We start from the raw sequence: 14,535 nt of genomic DNA on the forward strand, positions 1-14,535 counted from the left end.
GAGATGACGAATGACGACTTCGGTATGTATCTCTCAGATTGACGGCGCCGTACCCAAAGCGGAACGAACAATCTCAATCTGGCGGTTCTTGGCCTCTACTTCGCGGTGCTGGCGGACGAGCTCGCGTCTGAGGCTGACGATTTCCTCATCGCGGTCCAGGAGGGTGTCGATGAGGACACTGCGGCCGCAGTTGGCGTACGGGACAGGTACAGCGGCGGAACCCTGCATCGGAGGTGGTGGAACGTCGTTGGTACCAGAAGGGCTGGGACCATGTTGAGGAGGGAGTGGCGACGGTGAGCTGGGCGAGACCGTAAGCGGTGCAGCGAGAATGTCGACGGAGGTTGCCTCTGGGTCCGCCTGGTGGGGAGGAATAACCTGGTCGTCTACTGGTTTGGGTACAGCGTCACCGTTGGGGCTGTTCGAGGACCAGGACGGGGCGTCCCTCCAAGACTCGGGTGAGGCTTGCGAGATGGAGGTCTCCCAGAAACGACGCTTGAGAGGGCGACCACGGAGCCCTCCCTCGTCCTCGGTATCAGAGTGCAGGCGGTACCGACGACCCCCGGTCACGGAGGTGGGAACGGCATTCTCTGCGTTCAGAGACACCTCGGGACCTTGGGAACTGCTTGTAGCAGTGGGCTGGGGCTTGGTGTGGTTGGCGGCCCGGGTCGTGACTTGCTCTTTGGCCGACTTGCTTGTGGACGTCCCGGCTGGGACCTTGGTTGACTTCTTGCCCGGGGCCTTGGCTGACTGCTTGGCTGGGGCCTTGGCTGACTTTTTGGTTGGGGTCTTGGCTGCATCCGAAACTACAGTGTCCAATGCAGCTGGAGTGGAGACCATGGGTGAGGCCATGGGGGGAAGCGTGGGCGGCGCGCTGGCGGTCGAGGGCGGAACAGAAGCCTGCAGTTCAGACTGACATGAACTCAGGCTTGGCACTGCGGGCACTCACTGGAACTTTAGCACGCGCAACACTGCGACGGCGGTTGTTATGCGCAATGTTGTAACGCTGCATCTTGGCACGACGCTCCATTTCGGCGGCAGGGCGAGGAACAAGTTGATACTTGCCCTCGCCGACATGTTGGTACTCGTTTTGCCCTCTGAGGGTTGGAATACCGCACTTTTTGTTGCTTGCCAAGCAGCCTCTGCATCTCCGCTCAATGGAGGATCGACTGGAACCACAACCTTCACGGACGGGGTCAATAACGCATTCATGACCGGCCTTGTCGCAGGGCGCACATGGCTGGGGAGACCTGATGCGTCAGTTCAACGGTCACTGACATTGACGGAGTTGGTGGAGGCAGAAAGCTCACAGATAAACTGGCTCGTCTTCAGCCCAGTTCGGAGCGCGCTGGATATGCAGAGCAGCGTGCTCCTCGGGAGTGAGGATGACAATGAGGGATTTGCTCATTGGGGAGATAAATGGGCGTTTTAGTGGGCAGTGGGTGACGAATGTTGAGAGGAAATAGGAGAAGAGGTGGAGTTGCAGAAGAAGGCCTTCCCTCTGACAGGTGCTACCTTCCCTCCCCACGGTGGCACCCCATCAGCTACCTACCACCCACACTGGCTTGTAGGCGGGGGTGACACTATGGCCTGCTTGCACTCTGGCACACCTTGATCTGGCCGTTGCCTTTTACCTCCCCCTTTGCGGTATGGCAACGCTGCAGGATGGTGCCATACACAAGTCTTGAGGAGCTACAGCGAAGTGATGACGTACCAGCGATACAAGAAGGTACATGAAACAATCGAAATGAAGAAGGCTATGTCTAGAGGTATCTCTGGAGGAGTGGAGACGGTATCTCTCAAAAAGCGGACTAAAGCTCGGCCTCATCAAACATCTTCAGTGCCAAGTCACTCGACTTGGAACCCAGGTCGCGAGACTCGAGGGCGAGTTTGCGAACGGCGACCAGCTTGTTCCTCAACTCGTCGACATCCTCGTCTCGTTGCTGAAGTTGATGGTCACGCTCAAGGAGAAGAGCAATAAGGTCTTGGTTGACAAGTGTAGAATAGTTCTGTGGACTACCTGGCTGACGTATGTGAGGGGCAGGGGCATTGTCGGGGAAAGAGGACACTGGTTTGGAGTCGCCCATGTCAGGGAGGAGCTTTTCAGGACAGAGGATGGCTTGACGTTGAGGGTCCGCAGCGTCCTCATCACTGTCGAGGTCGGCGGGTGTAGACGCAACACCTCGCCTGTCGGTGGCGACTGGGTGGTGGGAGACTGTACCGGATGGACCTGCTGCCTCCTCAGAGGACTTATGTCAGCTAGAATGCTACATATGTCACTGCCTTACTGAGTCATTGTCCTGGGTTTTAACGAGAGATAGTTGTCGTTGACGGCGATAGTAAGACACCAGATGTTGACGCCTCCGCTGAAGAATGTGGCTCGGCCGGAGGACTTTATGCCAAACCTTGTCGGCACCAAGCTGCAGCTCGTAGTCACCTTTGACGGTCACAAGTGTACACTTTCTGCTCGGGCAGCCGAGGCAGCAATTCCAAACAGAGACGCATTTGGGACCGAACCCCTTCCTAAGCGGGCGGACAATGCACTTGTGCTTCTTTCTATAACAACCACCACATGGCTGCGGGAACCTGAAAATCAGCCTGCGTCTGGTTTTTACGAGACCAGGCTCACTCGTACTGCTGGTCGTCCTCGGTCCATGTTGATGCCTTTTTGATACCCAGTGCTGCATGTTCCTCGGCTGTCAGGGTCATACCGGGTTCTGGTGCGGTGATGCTGGGTGCTGTCATTGCCAAGAGATACGAATATCTAAATGGGGTGGATGAAGGAAGATGGTGTGAGTTGGTGAACCTGCCTTCCCCCGCTGGTCCCTATTAAGTGTGGCACGCCAGGTGCTCGAGCACCTACCTCCTTCTCTGGTGGTGTATCTCTACAACCACATTGACACACTGTCCGAGTGAGCGTCCTCACTCAGATATCACGGCTTGTCAGCGCCTCGACCCTCCTCACTGGGGTGATTCCTGCCTGACATGCTTCTTCTGGAGGCCACCGTTGCCAGGGGTCGCGTCCAATACTGCGTGGTTGTCGGTCATGAGGCCAAAGTCGCCACCAAGCCAGCTCACGTCGATTGTGAGTCGGGGGATTATGGCGTACACGGCATGCTGTAGGCGCTGTGGGTGGAGGCGGGTGCGTGTGCGAGAGAGAGGTGTTGCATGCATGCAGTATGTACCAGGCCAACGGAAATGTGGCAGTAACAGGACAGGCCCAAATGGAGCACAGTTCGTGATCACGTGACTATGGTCGTGGTTCATGGTTCATGGTTCAGGTCCTTAAAAAGTAGGCGCACAAAGGCACGATTGGCGCCTAACCTCAGCAAAACAACGTGGTATACGCGTGGTAGACGGTGGCAACCGACACTGGAAGCGAAAGCAAAGTGGGACGCGATTTTAAACCGAACGGAAGCGAGACCGTTCATGGATCCGCGGTCGTTGAAGCGGATATGGCGATGCTCTCCTTGCTTGATCCGCAAGCCAGCAGCGTGCAGTAGGGCAGATCCAGGTGCCAAGCACAGCTCTACACGAACCCTTCATCGGCTCTGTAATCTTGAGTTCCCCTGACGACATCGCGCCGCTTCCTACCGCGTTGTCCTTTTTTTCTGACACTGGAGAGAGTCCATCGTTTGATCCGTCGCCAATATAAGCGTCAGGCGTGGTGGACATGTCAGTCGACATCATACCACCGTCAGGTACTCCACCTCACACCTACCACCGCCCACCACGCTCTCACCATGTCAACCAGTGCGGCTCTTGACCAGATGAACTTTACCGGCGGCTACCCCATTGGCAAGGACTTTGCGCCCAGCCTGATCTTTTCCCTCATCGTGTGTGGCACTGATGGTCGCCGCCTTCGCCGCTGTCCACAGCTAACCACAACAGTACGTCGCCCTCGTCCCTGTCGTGATTTACCGCTGGACACGCCCTGTATCGCGCTGCCGCAGTCTCATCTACCCGACCCTGTTTGTGGTGATACGTATAGGCTCCTTCATCCTCCGCACCGTGATGAGCAAAGTCAACTACGGAAAGGGGACTTTCAGTGAGTCGAACGCAGGCATGGCCGAGACTGTTGGCAAAAGGCCACACGCCACCCACACCTGCTGACGCCACAGTCGCCGAGCTCGTTCTCCTCGCCGTCCCCTTCTTCCTCATCACCTCGACCACCATCGACCTGTGGGAGCGACACGTAGCATCGGGCGTCTCGGTCGACGCGCAGCCTCTGTGGCTCCAGCGCGTCTGCCGCTTCCAGCAGCTCGGCCTGCTGGCTGCGACCATCATGTCCATCGTGTCCTCGGCAATGAGCGGCGGATCGGACCCGAACATTGACTTGATCAACAGGCTGCGCAAGGCGTCGTACCTCGTGTCCCTCGCCGTCGTGGTCACCACTTTTGGCGGCGTGCTCATGTGCCACGGCCAGCTCGGGCTCCGCACCCACGGGGCAGTGGTCCTCCTGTCGCTCTGTACCGGGCTGTTCGTTACCACCGTCTACAGCATTGCTCGTGTGTTTACGACAAACGCGGGAGCCTGGGTCCGCTCTCGTGCCGCGTACTATGTCCTCTGGGCCGCAGTCGAGGTCGTTCTTATTGGCATCTTGCTCGGTATCGCCATCCCGGTGCTCTTCCCCGGTGCCACCGAGGTGGAGGACGAGCGGAGGAGTGAGCAGTACATGCTCAAGGAGACCGCCGAGGGGAACGCAGAGGAGACCGCATAGGAGGGCAGGTGGAGGAGAATTAACATCGCACTGTTTAGAATTATCATAGATCATAGATGCGTGCCTCGCACATTACTGGATTTTAGGATGTATCAGTATCTCACACTCTTCCTTGTGGGACAGAAAACTGCATTCGACTGGGAGTTCCACAACATGCGTGCGCCTCGCCCTCTTCGCAGCGAGCGAAAGAGTGGGTACATCTGCCCGCACAATCCAACACAGCCGCACCTGTGCTGCTCAGATATACCAGGCATGACCAAGATGTGACCACCACACGCTCGTCGCTCCCTGCGACGATCCACTCCACCGGAGTTTTCAGTGGCACGCCACACGGGTCATTTTCCTCCATCATCGACCATGCCTCCGACCTTCAAACGTCCACAGTTCTCCTTCCACACGTTCAATGCATGCATCCAAAGGCATCCCCGCGATCGTCTCATCCAGGAGAACACTGCACAAATGGCAATGTGGCGGAGTGGTTAACGCGATTGACTCGAAATCAATTTCCTTCGGGAGCACATGTTCGAATCATGTCATTGTCGGTTGGAGAGCGCAACAGCGGTATCTTCTCTTTTGCTGTTTTACTTGGCGTGCTGACAAGTGTTATGCATAGAGGAGAGACTGTGGAACTGCTCTCTTTAGGTGTAGTACTGCACCTTTGTCCCCAGGATCTCCTCCTCGACCTTGTTGTTTACACCCGATCCACCCTTGTTCGACGGCGCGTCTACCATGATGTCAGCACCAACTCGAGTCAATGCGGCACTCACAGCTATTGCCAGTCCTCCTGATACGCTCCCTCAGCCACTCATCTTGCGTGGGAGCCTTCCCGCCAGCATCAATGCGGTCCTGGAACGGGTTCGTGCCGGCTGCCTTGACGACTGGCGACTCCCAGATCGGATTCAGAGGGAGATCGCGACGAGTGCGGGCAAAATGGATGAGAATGTAGCGGATCAAGTCGGCCTGGTCGAGGGGAGGACGAACGACACGGTGACGGGTCGCCTTGAATACGCCACCGGAGAGGAACTCGAGAGCGTCGGCCGTGTTCACCACGACGGCTCCTGGGACGTGCCTGACATACTTCCACTCGTCGTTTTTGGCCAGAATCTGAAGGGCCGTGATGGGCTGGGAGTATAAGAGCGAGATCGAGTTGTCTGTAAGTGTCAGCACTGGACAGGCAAAACAAGACCGTACAGTCCGTGTGTCCGCGGATATAAATATCCTTGGGCTTGTCGTCGTCGTCGCCCCTTGGAAAGTAGCCCATGTACCGCTGGCAGCTGGCGCCGATGATCTTGTCGTGGTCATGCAGTGCCCAAAGGTAGTCCTCTGGTAACTCCAAAGCAAGCGAAATGAGCTTGAGAATGCGGTAGACGACAAACTTGTACGTATGCTCGGCAAACGCCTTGATCTCGGGAATGAGAGGGCGAAGTGCATCAGGGTGCTGGAAGCCAGGGTCGAACGAGGACGACTCCAGATTGTAGTGCTCAATGTTATCCTTGACGCCGTCGCGCACAGCCCAGATGCCCCTCAGCTTGTATCCTTCATAGCTTCCAGCTTCCAGGTCGGCTGCATAAGGCTGCTTCTCCTCAAGAGGGAGGCTGGTGGCGTACTGGGCAATAGCCAGATGACGATTGAGGGTCTCGTCCGTGACACCCGTACCGGTGACGAAAAGGAAGCCGTCTTCGACAAGGGCCTTCTTGGTCGCGGCGACCAACTGGGCGCGCACACTGGGGTCGGGACTGTCAAGCAGCTGAAGGTCGATGGTCTCAAGATCGGCCCATGTCACTTCACAAGTCAATACTGTCCTGGTGCAGAGCACATACCTTCCGCGGTGGTGACGGGTGGTGGCACGAAAGCGGGAATGGCAGGTGCGATGGCTGATTTGTGCGACGCCGTGGTACGCAGCACAGGCGACTGGGATACTGCCGTAGGACTCATGTTTGGTATCGACGAGTTCTGTGTTCTCTGTTATTGGGGTATTTCAACAAGTGTGAGAAGTTGGCGAAGGAACGACCGAAGCATGCTGCGGTGAGGATTACGCCATCGGTCACTGACATGTCGTCTGCTACATATCTTCGGCAAATTGCCCGACAGTAACGCCGCGTTTTTCAGTACCAAATCACACTGAAAACAGCCATGTGCCCTTGCTGGTCGTCAGCAAACGGTGCCTTCAGGCCTCCAATGCAAGGCGTTGCTATGTATCCAGGGCTGCTTGCTAACCTGACCGGGTTTGCCGCGGCCGGTTGCTGGGGAAATTCACCGATCAGGTTCTGTTATCTAAATGCGCCACCAGTGCACAGATGGAAGCCATCGCACGTCATTTTTAGCGTGTCCCGTAACTGTCGAATGGCATTCCGTTTTTCTCAGTGGCAGTGGCAGTATGGTAAACTGGTCTGCCCCCATAGATAACGGAGGACGAGAGGGCAAGGGAGTCCCATACCTCGGATACCCACCAACATGCCTGCAAGTGTTGAGCACTCGGACACTGACGATTCGGCAAGCGTCACGTCACAGCCCAAGAAGGGCTGGAGCCTGTCGGCTGGTGAGTAACGTTGGAAGCAGGAGAAAAGCTGATTTCAGAACGCAAACTGGTGCTCAAGCTCGATGCTTCGCTCCTCATTTTCTCGGTCCTCGGACTGATTTGTCGCTACATCGACCAAACCAACATGAGCACTGCTTGTGAGTGACGAAACCCATATATCGTGTGCTCACCTGCCCTCAGTCGTCAGTGGAATGAAGTACGTGTGATGTGATGTAAGAACCCCAGTTCAGCAACTGACCTTCTGCAGAGAGGACCTGGGCATGTACGGCTTGCAATACAACTATGCCAACACATGCTGGGTGGTGTGAGTGCCCCGCAGAATAGCAGTGTGCTGACCACCCAGTGGCTACGTGATTGGGCAAATCCCCGGCAACATTCTTCTCAACCGCTTCTCTCCTCATTAGTGAGCATCTTGGTTTGGGTGGCGGCTCATACATGCTCAGTGTTGTGTTCATCCTGGAGTTTGGCTGGTCCATCATGACGCTCTGCACTACCTGGGTCACAACTTACCAACAAATCTACGTTATTCGCTTTTTTGTCGGACTTTTCGAGTCGGCATACTATCCAGGTCTCCGTGAGTGTCGCAAAACTGTGTGCCCAACAGAATGTCATTGACGGTCAAATCCAGACTTCCTAATCGGCTCCTGGTATTCAAAGGAGGAACTTGGCAAGCGGGCCAGTTTGTTCCAGGCCGCATGTGCGATTGGTACTCTCCTCTCCCAAGTTCTCCAAGGCGGCGTCCACACGACCCTCAACGGCGTCGCAGGTCGCCCCGGTTGGCGTTGGATCTTTATCATTGACGCCGTCATTTCGTTCCCAGTCGCCATCGGGGCTTTCCTCATGCTTCCTGACTTGCCTGAAAAGATTCGTCCGAACTGGATTTTCAACCAGGACGATATCGATCTCGCGCGCGCAAGGCTCGCTGCTGAAGGTCGAAAGGGTACATCAAAGGATGGATTTAGTCGCAAAGCGTTCACGGAAATCTTCTCAACGTGGCATATTTGGGTGTTCACAATCTGCTACTCGCTTTACATCTTCATGCAGAGTAAGTTCATATGTTCACCAGTTGAAGGGCGTTGCTTACATGCAGATGTGACTGGCTCCATGGCTTTCTGGTTTAAGAATTCGACGTCACCGGTGTACACCGTTCAGCAGATCAACTAGTAAGCAGTGGCAAGTGTGCGGTGGCTGACTCATAGCTATCCGACGGGTATTTACGCAGTCCAGATCGCATCCAGTTTCTTCCTCGGCTGGGTGGACGACACGTTCCTCAAGCAGCGTCGCTGGCCCTTGATCGTCGCCACGAGTGCAATCCACATCATCGTGTGTGCCCTCCTTGCTGCATTGCCAGTGTATCAAGACAACCGGGCGGGACGATGGGTAGGTCGCATGGGACGACATATCTGACGAGCACAGGCCCTCTATTACCTGACTGGAATGATTGAGGTCGGTGCAGGGTTGACCTATGCCTGTGAGTTTGTGAGTAGGAGTCGACAGCTGACAGTAAAGGGGCTGCCTCCGTGATCAGCACTTCATCTGAGAAGAGAGCCATTGTTACTGGCACGTACAATTCAGTCGCATGTGAGTTGCCTCCATACTGTCATTACCTGATCTCTGACGTCCCAGTTTCTTTCAATGCGTGGTTACCTCGTGAGTGGCAATGGCGAGGATGGCCAGGGACATTGGGACTGACAACCCAGTCATCTTTTTCAAGCAGACAGACCAGCCCGCGGTCTTCAAGGGTAACGTGGCGGTCTCTGTTGCCTCTGGCTTGCTCATCGTCTTCATTTTCCTCATCTTGTATCTTTCGAAGCGCGATGAGCGCAGGGCAAGGTTGGCGCAGGGAGACGAGAGTGTTTCGACAACCGCTGTTCAATATTATCCCCAGGCCACAAAAGCCGATAGCTTCGAGGTGGAGACGGGAAAGCTGTGAGACCTGCACTGGATACAAGGTGTCTGTGCCATGTGGAGCGGTGGCGGTGGTGGAATGCATCAGTTGCACCAATCCTGATACTTTCCTGTGGCGCCATCGAACGGATTCGGATCGGTCCGGCTGGTGGCCGTATCATTGTTTGGATGCCGTGCTTATTCATCTTGCTCAACGCCCTCCGCCGCAAGTGGTCGGGGACCAACCATTTCAAAGAGCCCATACCCAGCTGCTCAGATAGTTGCAGATACAGATGGCCGATGGTGCAGTGCAGGGATAGACAGTCCGGTCTGAAATGAGATGGGTCGGACTTGACCGAAAATGACGGCATGGTGAACTCGCCGAACGTGCTCGGTGGCGGCGATGGCGAGCGAGCGGCTTATTCACCGACATTGACGCGCAACATTCTGCCCACCAGTCTCTGTAATCCGACCCATTGTCTTCGCTATGAGCACTGGCGAAGAAAGTGGTCACGTATGCCGATTTGTGGGCACATGACACCGTTACATGATACATAAGCCTGGAACGCATCTACATAGCTAAGATTCAGACGACATTCCCTCCACACATCGCAACCATGACTGCTGCTGTACAGGCCCCTGTGGACCTCCTCAACCACCAACTCAAGTCTCTGGACATCCAACAGATCGACAGGTACAACGGCGCCTACGGTGACCTCAACAATGACCTTTACGGCAAGGCCACCAAGGCTTACAAGAAGGAAAATGTGACAGAGGATGAAAAGCAACGTCGCATCTTTGCGACCAGCTACGAGCCGTCGGAGGAGTGGTGGGCTACCAACCAGAAGGAGTACAAGAAGCCCGAGCACGACCCGCTCCCCGAAGGATTCCCCGAGAAGGTCGTCTCACCCACTGTATGGGATGGCAAGGTGCTCATTAACGAGCGTGAGTGCACGTTAGCCTGACTGTTTGCTGACGACTTTTAGCCAAAAAGTGGACCTACAACTTCACCACCGAGGACATCAACGTCCTCAACGCCGCATATGACCACTTTGTGTCTCTGAAGGTGTCGAACGACTCGATCTCACGCGAGACATTCCCTATCCCCGCGGACTCGGGACTCTTCAAGCAGCTTCAGGAGACCGACAAGGAGATTAAGAGTGGTCTCGGTTTCCGTGTCCTCCGCGGTCTGCCCGTTGACGACTGGGAGCGTATCAAGCAGATTGTAATCTTCGCCGGTATCTCGTCCTACGTCGGGGGCAGGCGGATTAAGCAGGGACCCAAGAACATTGTCCACCTGCGCGACATTACCCAGCTCGAGGCCGACAAGCGTCCCGCCATCGGTGAGTTTCTCAGCACACAAGTGGCGCTAACTTGCAGTCGTCAAGGGCCAGACAAGCGGTAACCAAGGTATGTCGTAACCTATCATTGGGAGACAAGCTTCTGACACCTTCAGTCTACCACAACGATGGAAGCACCGGTATCGTCGGCCTCCTCACCCTTGGAAGGGCAGAGACTGGTGGACTGTCGCAGCTCGCGTCCGTCGGACACACGTACAATGAACTGGCTGCCACCCGCCGCGACATTGTCCGCGAGCTGGCCAAGGACGACTGGAAGAACAAGATCTTCCCTGATGGTAAGCGTGGAGCCGCGCTGTCATTGAACTGCCTCACTCACACTGTCCAGGCAAGGCACTCATCTTCCCCATCGACGGTGATCAGATCGTCTCCTCATACTCTCGCCGGCCCTTCTTCGGGTTCTTCGAGGCTGACGCGGACGTCCCGCCTCTTCCCACGGAGAAGCACCTCGCCCTCGACGCCATCCACTTCACCGCCGCCAAGTCTGGACTCGACATTGAGCTTCGCAAGGGCGACCTGGAGTACTTGAACAACGTCCTGGTCTTCCATGGTGAGTAGCTCAAGGGACCGTGCACGGCCGTGGTGTTGACCCAGTGCGCAGCGCGAGACGCGTCCGAAGACTCGGAGGAGAATGCCAGGCACCTGATTCGAATCCACCTCGAGAACCTGGAACAGCCTCTGCCTGCCCATTTGCGCGAGGCATTTAACACTTTGAATGCCGGCGAGGCTCACGACTGGCCTCTGGAGGCCTGGGATGAGTAGACCAGATTACGATGGTTAAGGTTGTAGCAAGGTTATATGTGAAGCAGTCTTCTAAACATCGGGTCGGCCAAAGGTATCCCCACATATGCGACCGTATTCCCTAAAAGGGAAGGGCATATCTACATGCTGCATATCAGGTGATCTACAAGTATGGCAGGAGTAAAAGCCGGACTGGCTTGGTGACCGGCTTCGTGGTTGGGGTGTCATCGTCACATCCGAATACTGTACCATCGAGCCGTTGCGACTAAACAGTTGCTGCCTGGGAAATCTGGGAGCCAAGTTGCGCGATGGTGTGGAGCTTCTGCATCAGAGCCTGGGCGATGTTGTCGTTCTCCTTCAGCTGTTCGTCGCGCCTGACAAGTAGAGTCACGAGGTCCTCGGTAGACAAACCAGCATACGGTTGGCGCTCCCAATCTTGAGTCGGGTTCGAACGAGTAGCTGTGTCGGGCAGTTGTGGGGCACGCGACGAATGGCCGTTGTCGTCCACAAGAGCGTGGTAAGAGTCCAGTTCTCCACTCATCTCCTCGTCTACGCTGCCGGCGTTTGGGCTCGCAGGGTCATTGTGACTTTCACGTGGGCTTTCAGCGTCGTCGGGTTGGGAGTGGGAATCGAGCGGCTGCGGCGTGCAAGCGGCAGTCCAATCGGAATCGGAATCGGACTCGGAAGCTGAAGGCGAAGGAGACTGCTTGCGGCGACGGAGGCTGTACTTGGACGTCTGCTTGTTTAGGAGGGATTTGGGCCTGTCGGACTGCGGCGCGTTGTATTGAGCGACTGGTTTACTACGCTTCCTTTTGCGGTGGACCACGCCCTGGCCGTTAGTATGAGGTTGGCCCACTGCCGGCTCTTACCTGGCGCTCCCTGAAGTTCTTAGCATTGCGGGTGATCCTTTCACGTTGCTTGATAATGTGTTGGGGAAGGCGAACCAGGCTGAACGTGCCAGACGCCGCGGTGAATTTCCATTGGTGCTTGCCACGTCTGGTGAAGATGTTGCAGACATGCTGTTGGGTCCTGCATCCGTCGCATCGGGCGAAGACCGTATAGTAGTCCTTGACGTCGCCAATACGGAGTGGTGGGATATAGCACTGCTCGTTGTCAAGGGAACACTTGTCGCAGGTGAGCGGTGACCTGTGGGTCCATTAGCGCCCGCTTGACGCGACGAGCTTGGTCACCTGGGTGACTCACTGGTATAGAGGGTCCTCTTCAGTCCACGAAGAAGCCTTTTGAATTCCCAGGGCTAGATGCTCCTCCGCAGAGAGGATATGGCGCCGCATTGTATTACAAGGGTTGTTGGAGGAAGAATGGGTGGAAGCAAGAACTTTGATGTGCGCTGATGGGGCGTTTCTGCGTTTCTGTCTGTTTTGCCTCCACCCAGCCACCGACCACGGGGTGGGGGGTGGTGGACAACAAGGTGACGTGGACAACGGTTCCAGATAGAGCATGGGGCCACCCATCGACCACAGCGACATCTTGATCGTTCCCACTACTTCCATATATCTATAGGCCATATATCTATAGGCCATATATCTATAGGCCATAGGCAGGGCAATGTAACTGGTTAGTGCATGATGTGGTGCAAACTGCGACGACTGCTTGGCGCATACTTCGTCACTGATCACTGATGCCACATGGTGCATACATACATGCTATTCCTCCGTTGGCTGGTGGTGCTCTGCCTCTGTACTGTGCAGGAGGCCACCAATACCATAGTTCCTTTTTCCCACTATCGCCTGTTACTGTCACATGCACATGCACACTCTTATAGCCTGCTGCCACGGAGAATCTGGCGCTGAAGGTCAATGACCTCGTCCTTAAGGTTCGCATTTTCCCTCTCGAGCCGTTTGACACGCTCCCTATCCGACTTGAGACGGCCGTTTTCGGATTCCAAGGAATGGATAGCGGCGTTCTTGCGCTTCAGTTGTTCTTCGAGTTCCTTGATTCCTGGAAAGAGTGAGCTCGGGTAGTGGCGCTCGGTGCCACCCACGTCTCGAGAACCGAGATTGTTCTGGGTTGCCCCACGCGTTACCTTCTTGCTCATCATGAACCTTGGTTCTGTCAGTGGGAATGTACGGTGCGCAATATGTGCACTCACCCTGGGACGCTTGCGGCCCTCGTTATCAGCTGACAAAGCGTCACAGGCATAGCCCTTGGTCTGCCTGTCCTGGATTGGCGGCAAGGTCGCAGGCTGAGGGCTGGCGCCGCTTTGAAGCTCAGCATGAGTACCGTTGGCGTCTGGTGGGTATTCGGTATCGAGCTGGCCAGAAGCAGAGGCCATATCGTCGCGGCTACGGTTACCAGTGCCCATGGAAGAAGATGTTGACGTCCGTTCGCTTCTGTTGGATTCAGTTGATGCAGTGCCCTCACGGCCGGGAAGGGCGGGAAGGTGGTCGGCGGCGATGGTGGGGTTCGAACTCGCGCGGATGTCCCCAGACGGGTGGCGTTGAGGCCAGCCATGGTCCTGGGCGGCGCGCTGGTGCTGAGCAGGGGACTGAGGACGAGACATGGCGTCGGGACGATACACGTCGTGTCCACGGAACCACGATGATGGCTCCCGGTCCCGCTGAGCCTTTCTCTGCTGCGCGCGCCTTCCGCGACGCGGACGACGGCCCTCATCCTCGTCATTCTCCACGCGGTACGGGCGGTAGCAGTCGTTGTTCATTGTGTGAGCTCGAGGAGTAGGGGCAAGAGAGAGTCGGCGGAGAAGGTCATTGGAGTCGGGAATGCGCGGTGAGGGGTTGTTACGGCTGGGGCTTGGTGAGGGCTGTCCTGTCTGGCGCATGTCGCGAGATTGACGCTGGTCACTCTGCTTTAGTTAGCATCATCGTTCGCCTCCCACACATCCCACACACCACGTACCGTGAAGGGCACGGTGACGACGCTGAAGGAGCCTCCACCCTCGCAGAGGTACTGCTTGTTGCGGCTTCCAGTGAGGATGGAGCAACCGCTCTGATCGTGGCGACCGCAACGTTGGCAGCGTTTGGGAATGTCGACCAATTGATCAGTGTCACCAGTCAACAGAGGTTCGATGACGCAGAGTCCGTCGGCACACATGTGACATGGGTAGGGCCATCTGAGAAGTGAGCGAATGAGTGTGGGTCGACTCACATGTACAGTGGCCGACTCTCCGTCCACGTGGGGGCCCGTTGTATCCCGAGAGCTAGGTGCTCCTCCGTGGTAAGCTCGCGAGAGGTCATGGGAATGTGGTGTGTGTGTTGTGGAGGAATGACATTGAGGAGAGAAGGTCCCCCCACACCTTGCCACACAAACCGTCAGGT

General features: G+C 56.1%; 8 protein-coding genes and 1 non-coding gene across 9 annotated transcripts; 4 read left to right on the top strand and 5 right to left on the bottom strand.

Annotated features, from left to right (window-relative positions):
- Positions 1–33: 33 nt before the first annotated feature.
- On the bottom strand, positions 34–1,405 carry EHS24_004542 (uncharacterized protein; the record flags this gene model as incomplete). The annotated part of the gene is made up of 3 exons (XM_028620114.1): positions 34–897; positions 947–1,247; positions 1,308–1,405. 3 exons carry the CDS (start codon positions 1,403–1,405, stop codon positions 34–36), a joined length of 1,263 nt encoding a protein of 420 aa, XP_028479086.1.
- Positions 1,406–1,808: 403 nt separating this feature from the next.
- On the bottom strand, positions 1,809–2,742 carry EHS24_004543 (uncharacterized protein; the record flags this gene model as incomplete). Its single annotated transcript, XM_028620115.1, has 3 exons — positions 1,809–2,237; positions 2,286–2,460; positions 2,627–2,742. 3 exons carry the CDS (start codon positions 2,740–2,742, stop codon positions 1,809–1,811), a joined length of 720 nt encoding a protein of 239 aa, XP_028479087.1.
- Positions 2,743–3,740: 998 nt separating this feature from the next.
- Positions 3,741–4,717, top strand: EHS24_004544 (uncharacterized protein; the record flags this gene model as incomplete). The annotated part of the gene is made up of 3 exons (XM_028620116.1): positions 3,741–3,833; positions 3,889–4,045; positions 4,119–4,717. The coding sequence occupies 3 exons, from the start codon at positions 3,741–3,743 to the stop codon at positions 4,715–4,717; spliced, it is 849 nt and encodes a 282-aa protein (XP_028479088.1).
- Positions 4,718–5,178: 461 nt separating this feature from the next.
- EHS24_004545 lies at positions 5,179–5,259 on the top strand. Its single transcript has one exon. It is a non-coding gene; the product is annotated as a tRNA-Ser (tRNA).
- A 96-nt stretch (positions 5,260–5,355) lies between these two features.
- On the bottom strand, positions 5,356–6,652 carry EHS24_004546 (uncharacterized protein; the record flags this gene model as incomplete). The annotated part of the gene is made up of 4 exons (XM_028620117.1): positions 5,356–5,441; positions 5,485–5,868; positions 5,909–6,499; positions 6,538–6,652. The coding sequence occupies 4 exons, from the start codon at positions 6,650–6,652 to the stop codon at positions 5,356–5,358; spliced, it is 1,176 nt and encodes a 391-aa protein (XP_028479089.1).
- A 519-nt stretch (positions 6,653–7,171) lies between these two features.
- Positions 7,172–9,189, top strand: EHS24_004547 (uncharacterized protein; the record flags this gene model as incomplete). Its single annotated transcript, XM_028620118.1, has 13 exons — positions 7,172–7,256; positions 7,295–7,393; positions 7,437–7,452; positions 7,504–7,560; positions 7,600–7,659; positions 7,700–7,830; positions 7,885–8,301; positions 8,379–8,419; positions 8,484–8,579; positions 8,673–8,727; positions 8,766–8,837; positions 8,883–8,906; positions 8,957–9,189. The coding sequence occupies 13 exons, from the start codon at positions 7,172–7,174 to the stop codon at positions 9,187–9,189; spliced, it is 1,386 nt and encodes a 461-aa protein (XP_028479090.1).
- Positions 9,190–9,760: 571 nt separating this feature from the next.
- Positions 9,761–11,263, top strand: EHS24_004548 (uncharacterized protein; the record flags this gene model as incomplete). Its single annotated transcript, XM_028620119.1, has 6 exons — positions 9,761–10,088; positions 10,130–10,486; positions 10,524–10,553; positions 10,600–10,779; positions 10,830–11,051; positions 11,103–11,263. 6 exons carry the CDS (start codon positions 9,761–9,763, stop codon positions 11,261–11,263), a joined length of 1,278 nt encoding a protein of 425 aa, XP_028479091.1.
- Positions 11,264–11,507: 244 nt separating this feature from the next.
- On the bottom strand, positions 11,508–12,534 carry EHS24_004549 (uncharacterized protein; the record flags this gene model as incomplete). Its single annotated transcript, XM_028620120.1, has 3 exons — positions 11,508–12,071; positions 12,112–12,388; positions 12,446–12,534. 3 exons carry the CDS (start codon positions 12,532–12,534, stop codon positions 11,508–11,510), a joined length of 930 nt encoding a protein of 309 aa, XP_028479092.1.
- A 485-nt stretch (positions 12,535–13,019) lies between these two features.
- On the bottom strand, positions 13,020–14,454 carry EHS24_004550 (uncharacterized protein; the record flags this gene model as incomplete). Its single annotated transcript, XM_028620121.1, has 5 exons — positions 13,020–13,201; positions 13,245–13,305; positions 13,353–14,063; positions 14,117–14,330; positions 14,366–14,454. The coding sequence occupies 5 exons, from the start codon at positions 14,452–14,454 to the stop codon at positions 13,020–13,022; spliced, it is 1,257 nt and encodes a 418-aa protein (XP_028479093.1).
- Positions 14,455–14,535: the final 81 nt, after the last annotated feature.

This window comes from Apiotrichum porosum, assembly GCF_003942205.1.
Source record: "Apiotrichum porosum strain DSM 27194 chromosome Unknown scaffold_2, whole genome shotgun sequence".
NCBI lineage: Eukaryota > Fungi > Basidiomycota > Tremellomycetes > Trichosporonales > Trichosporonaceae > Apiotrichum > Apiotrichum porosum.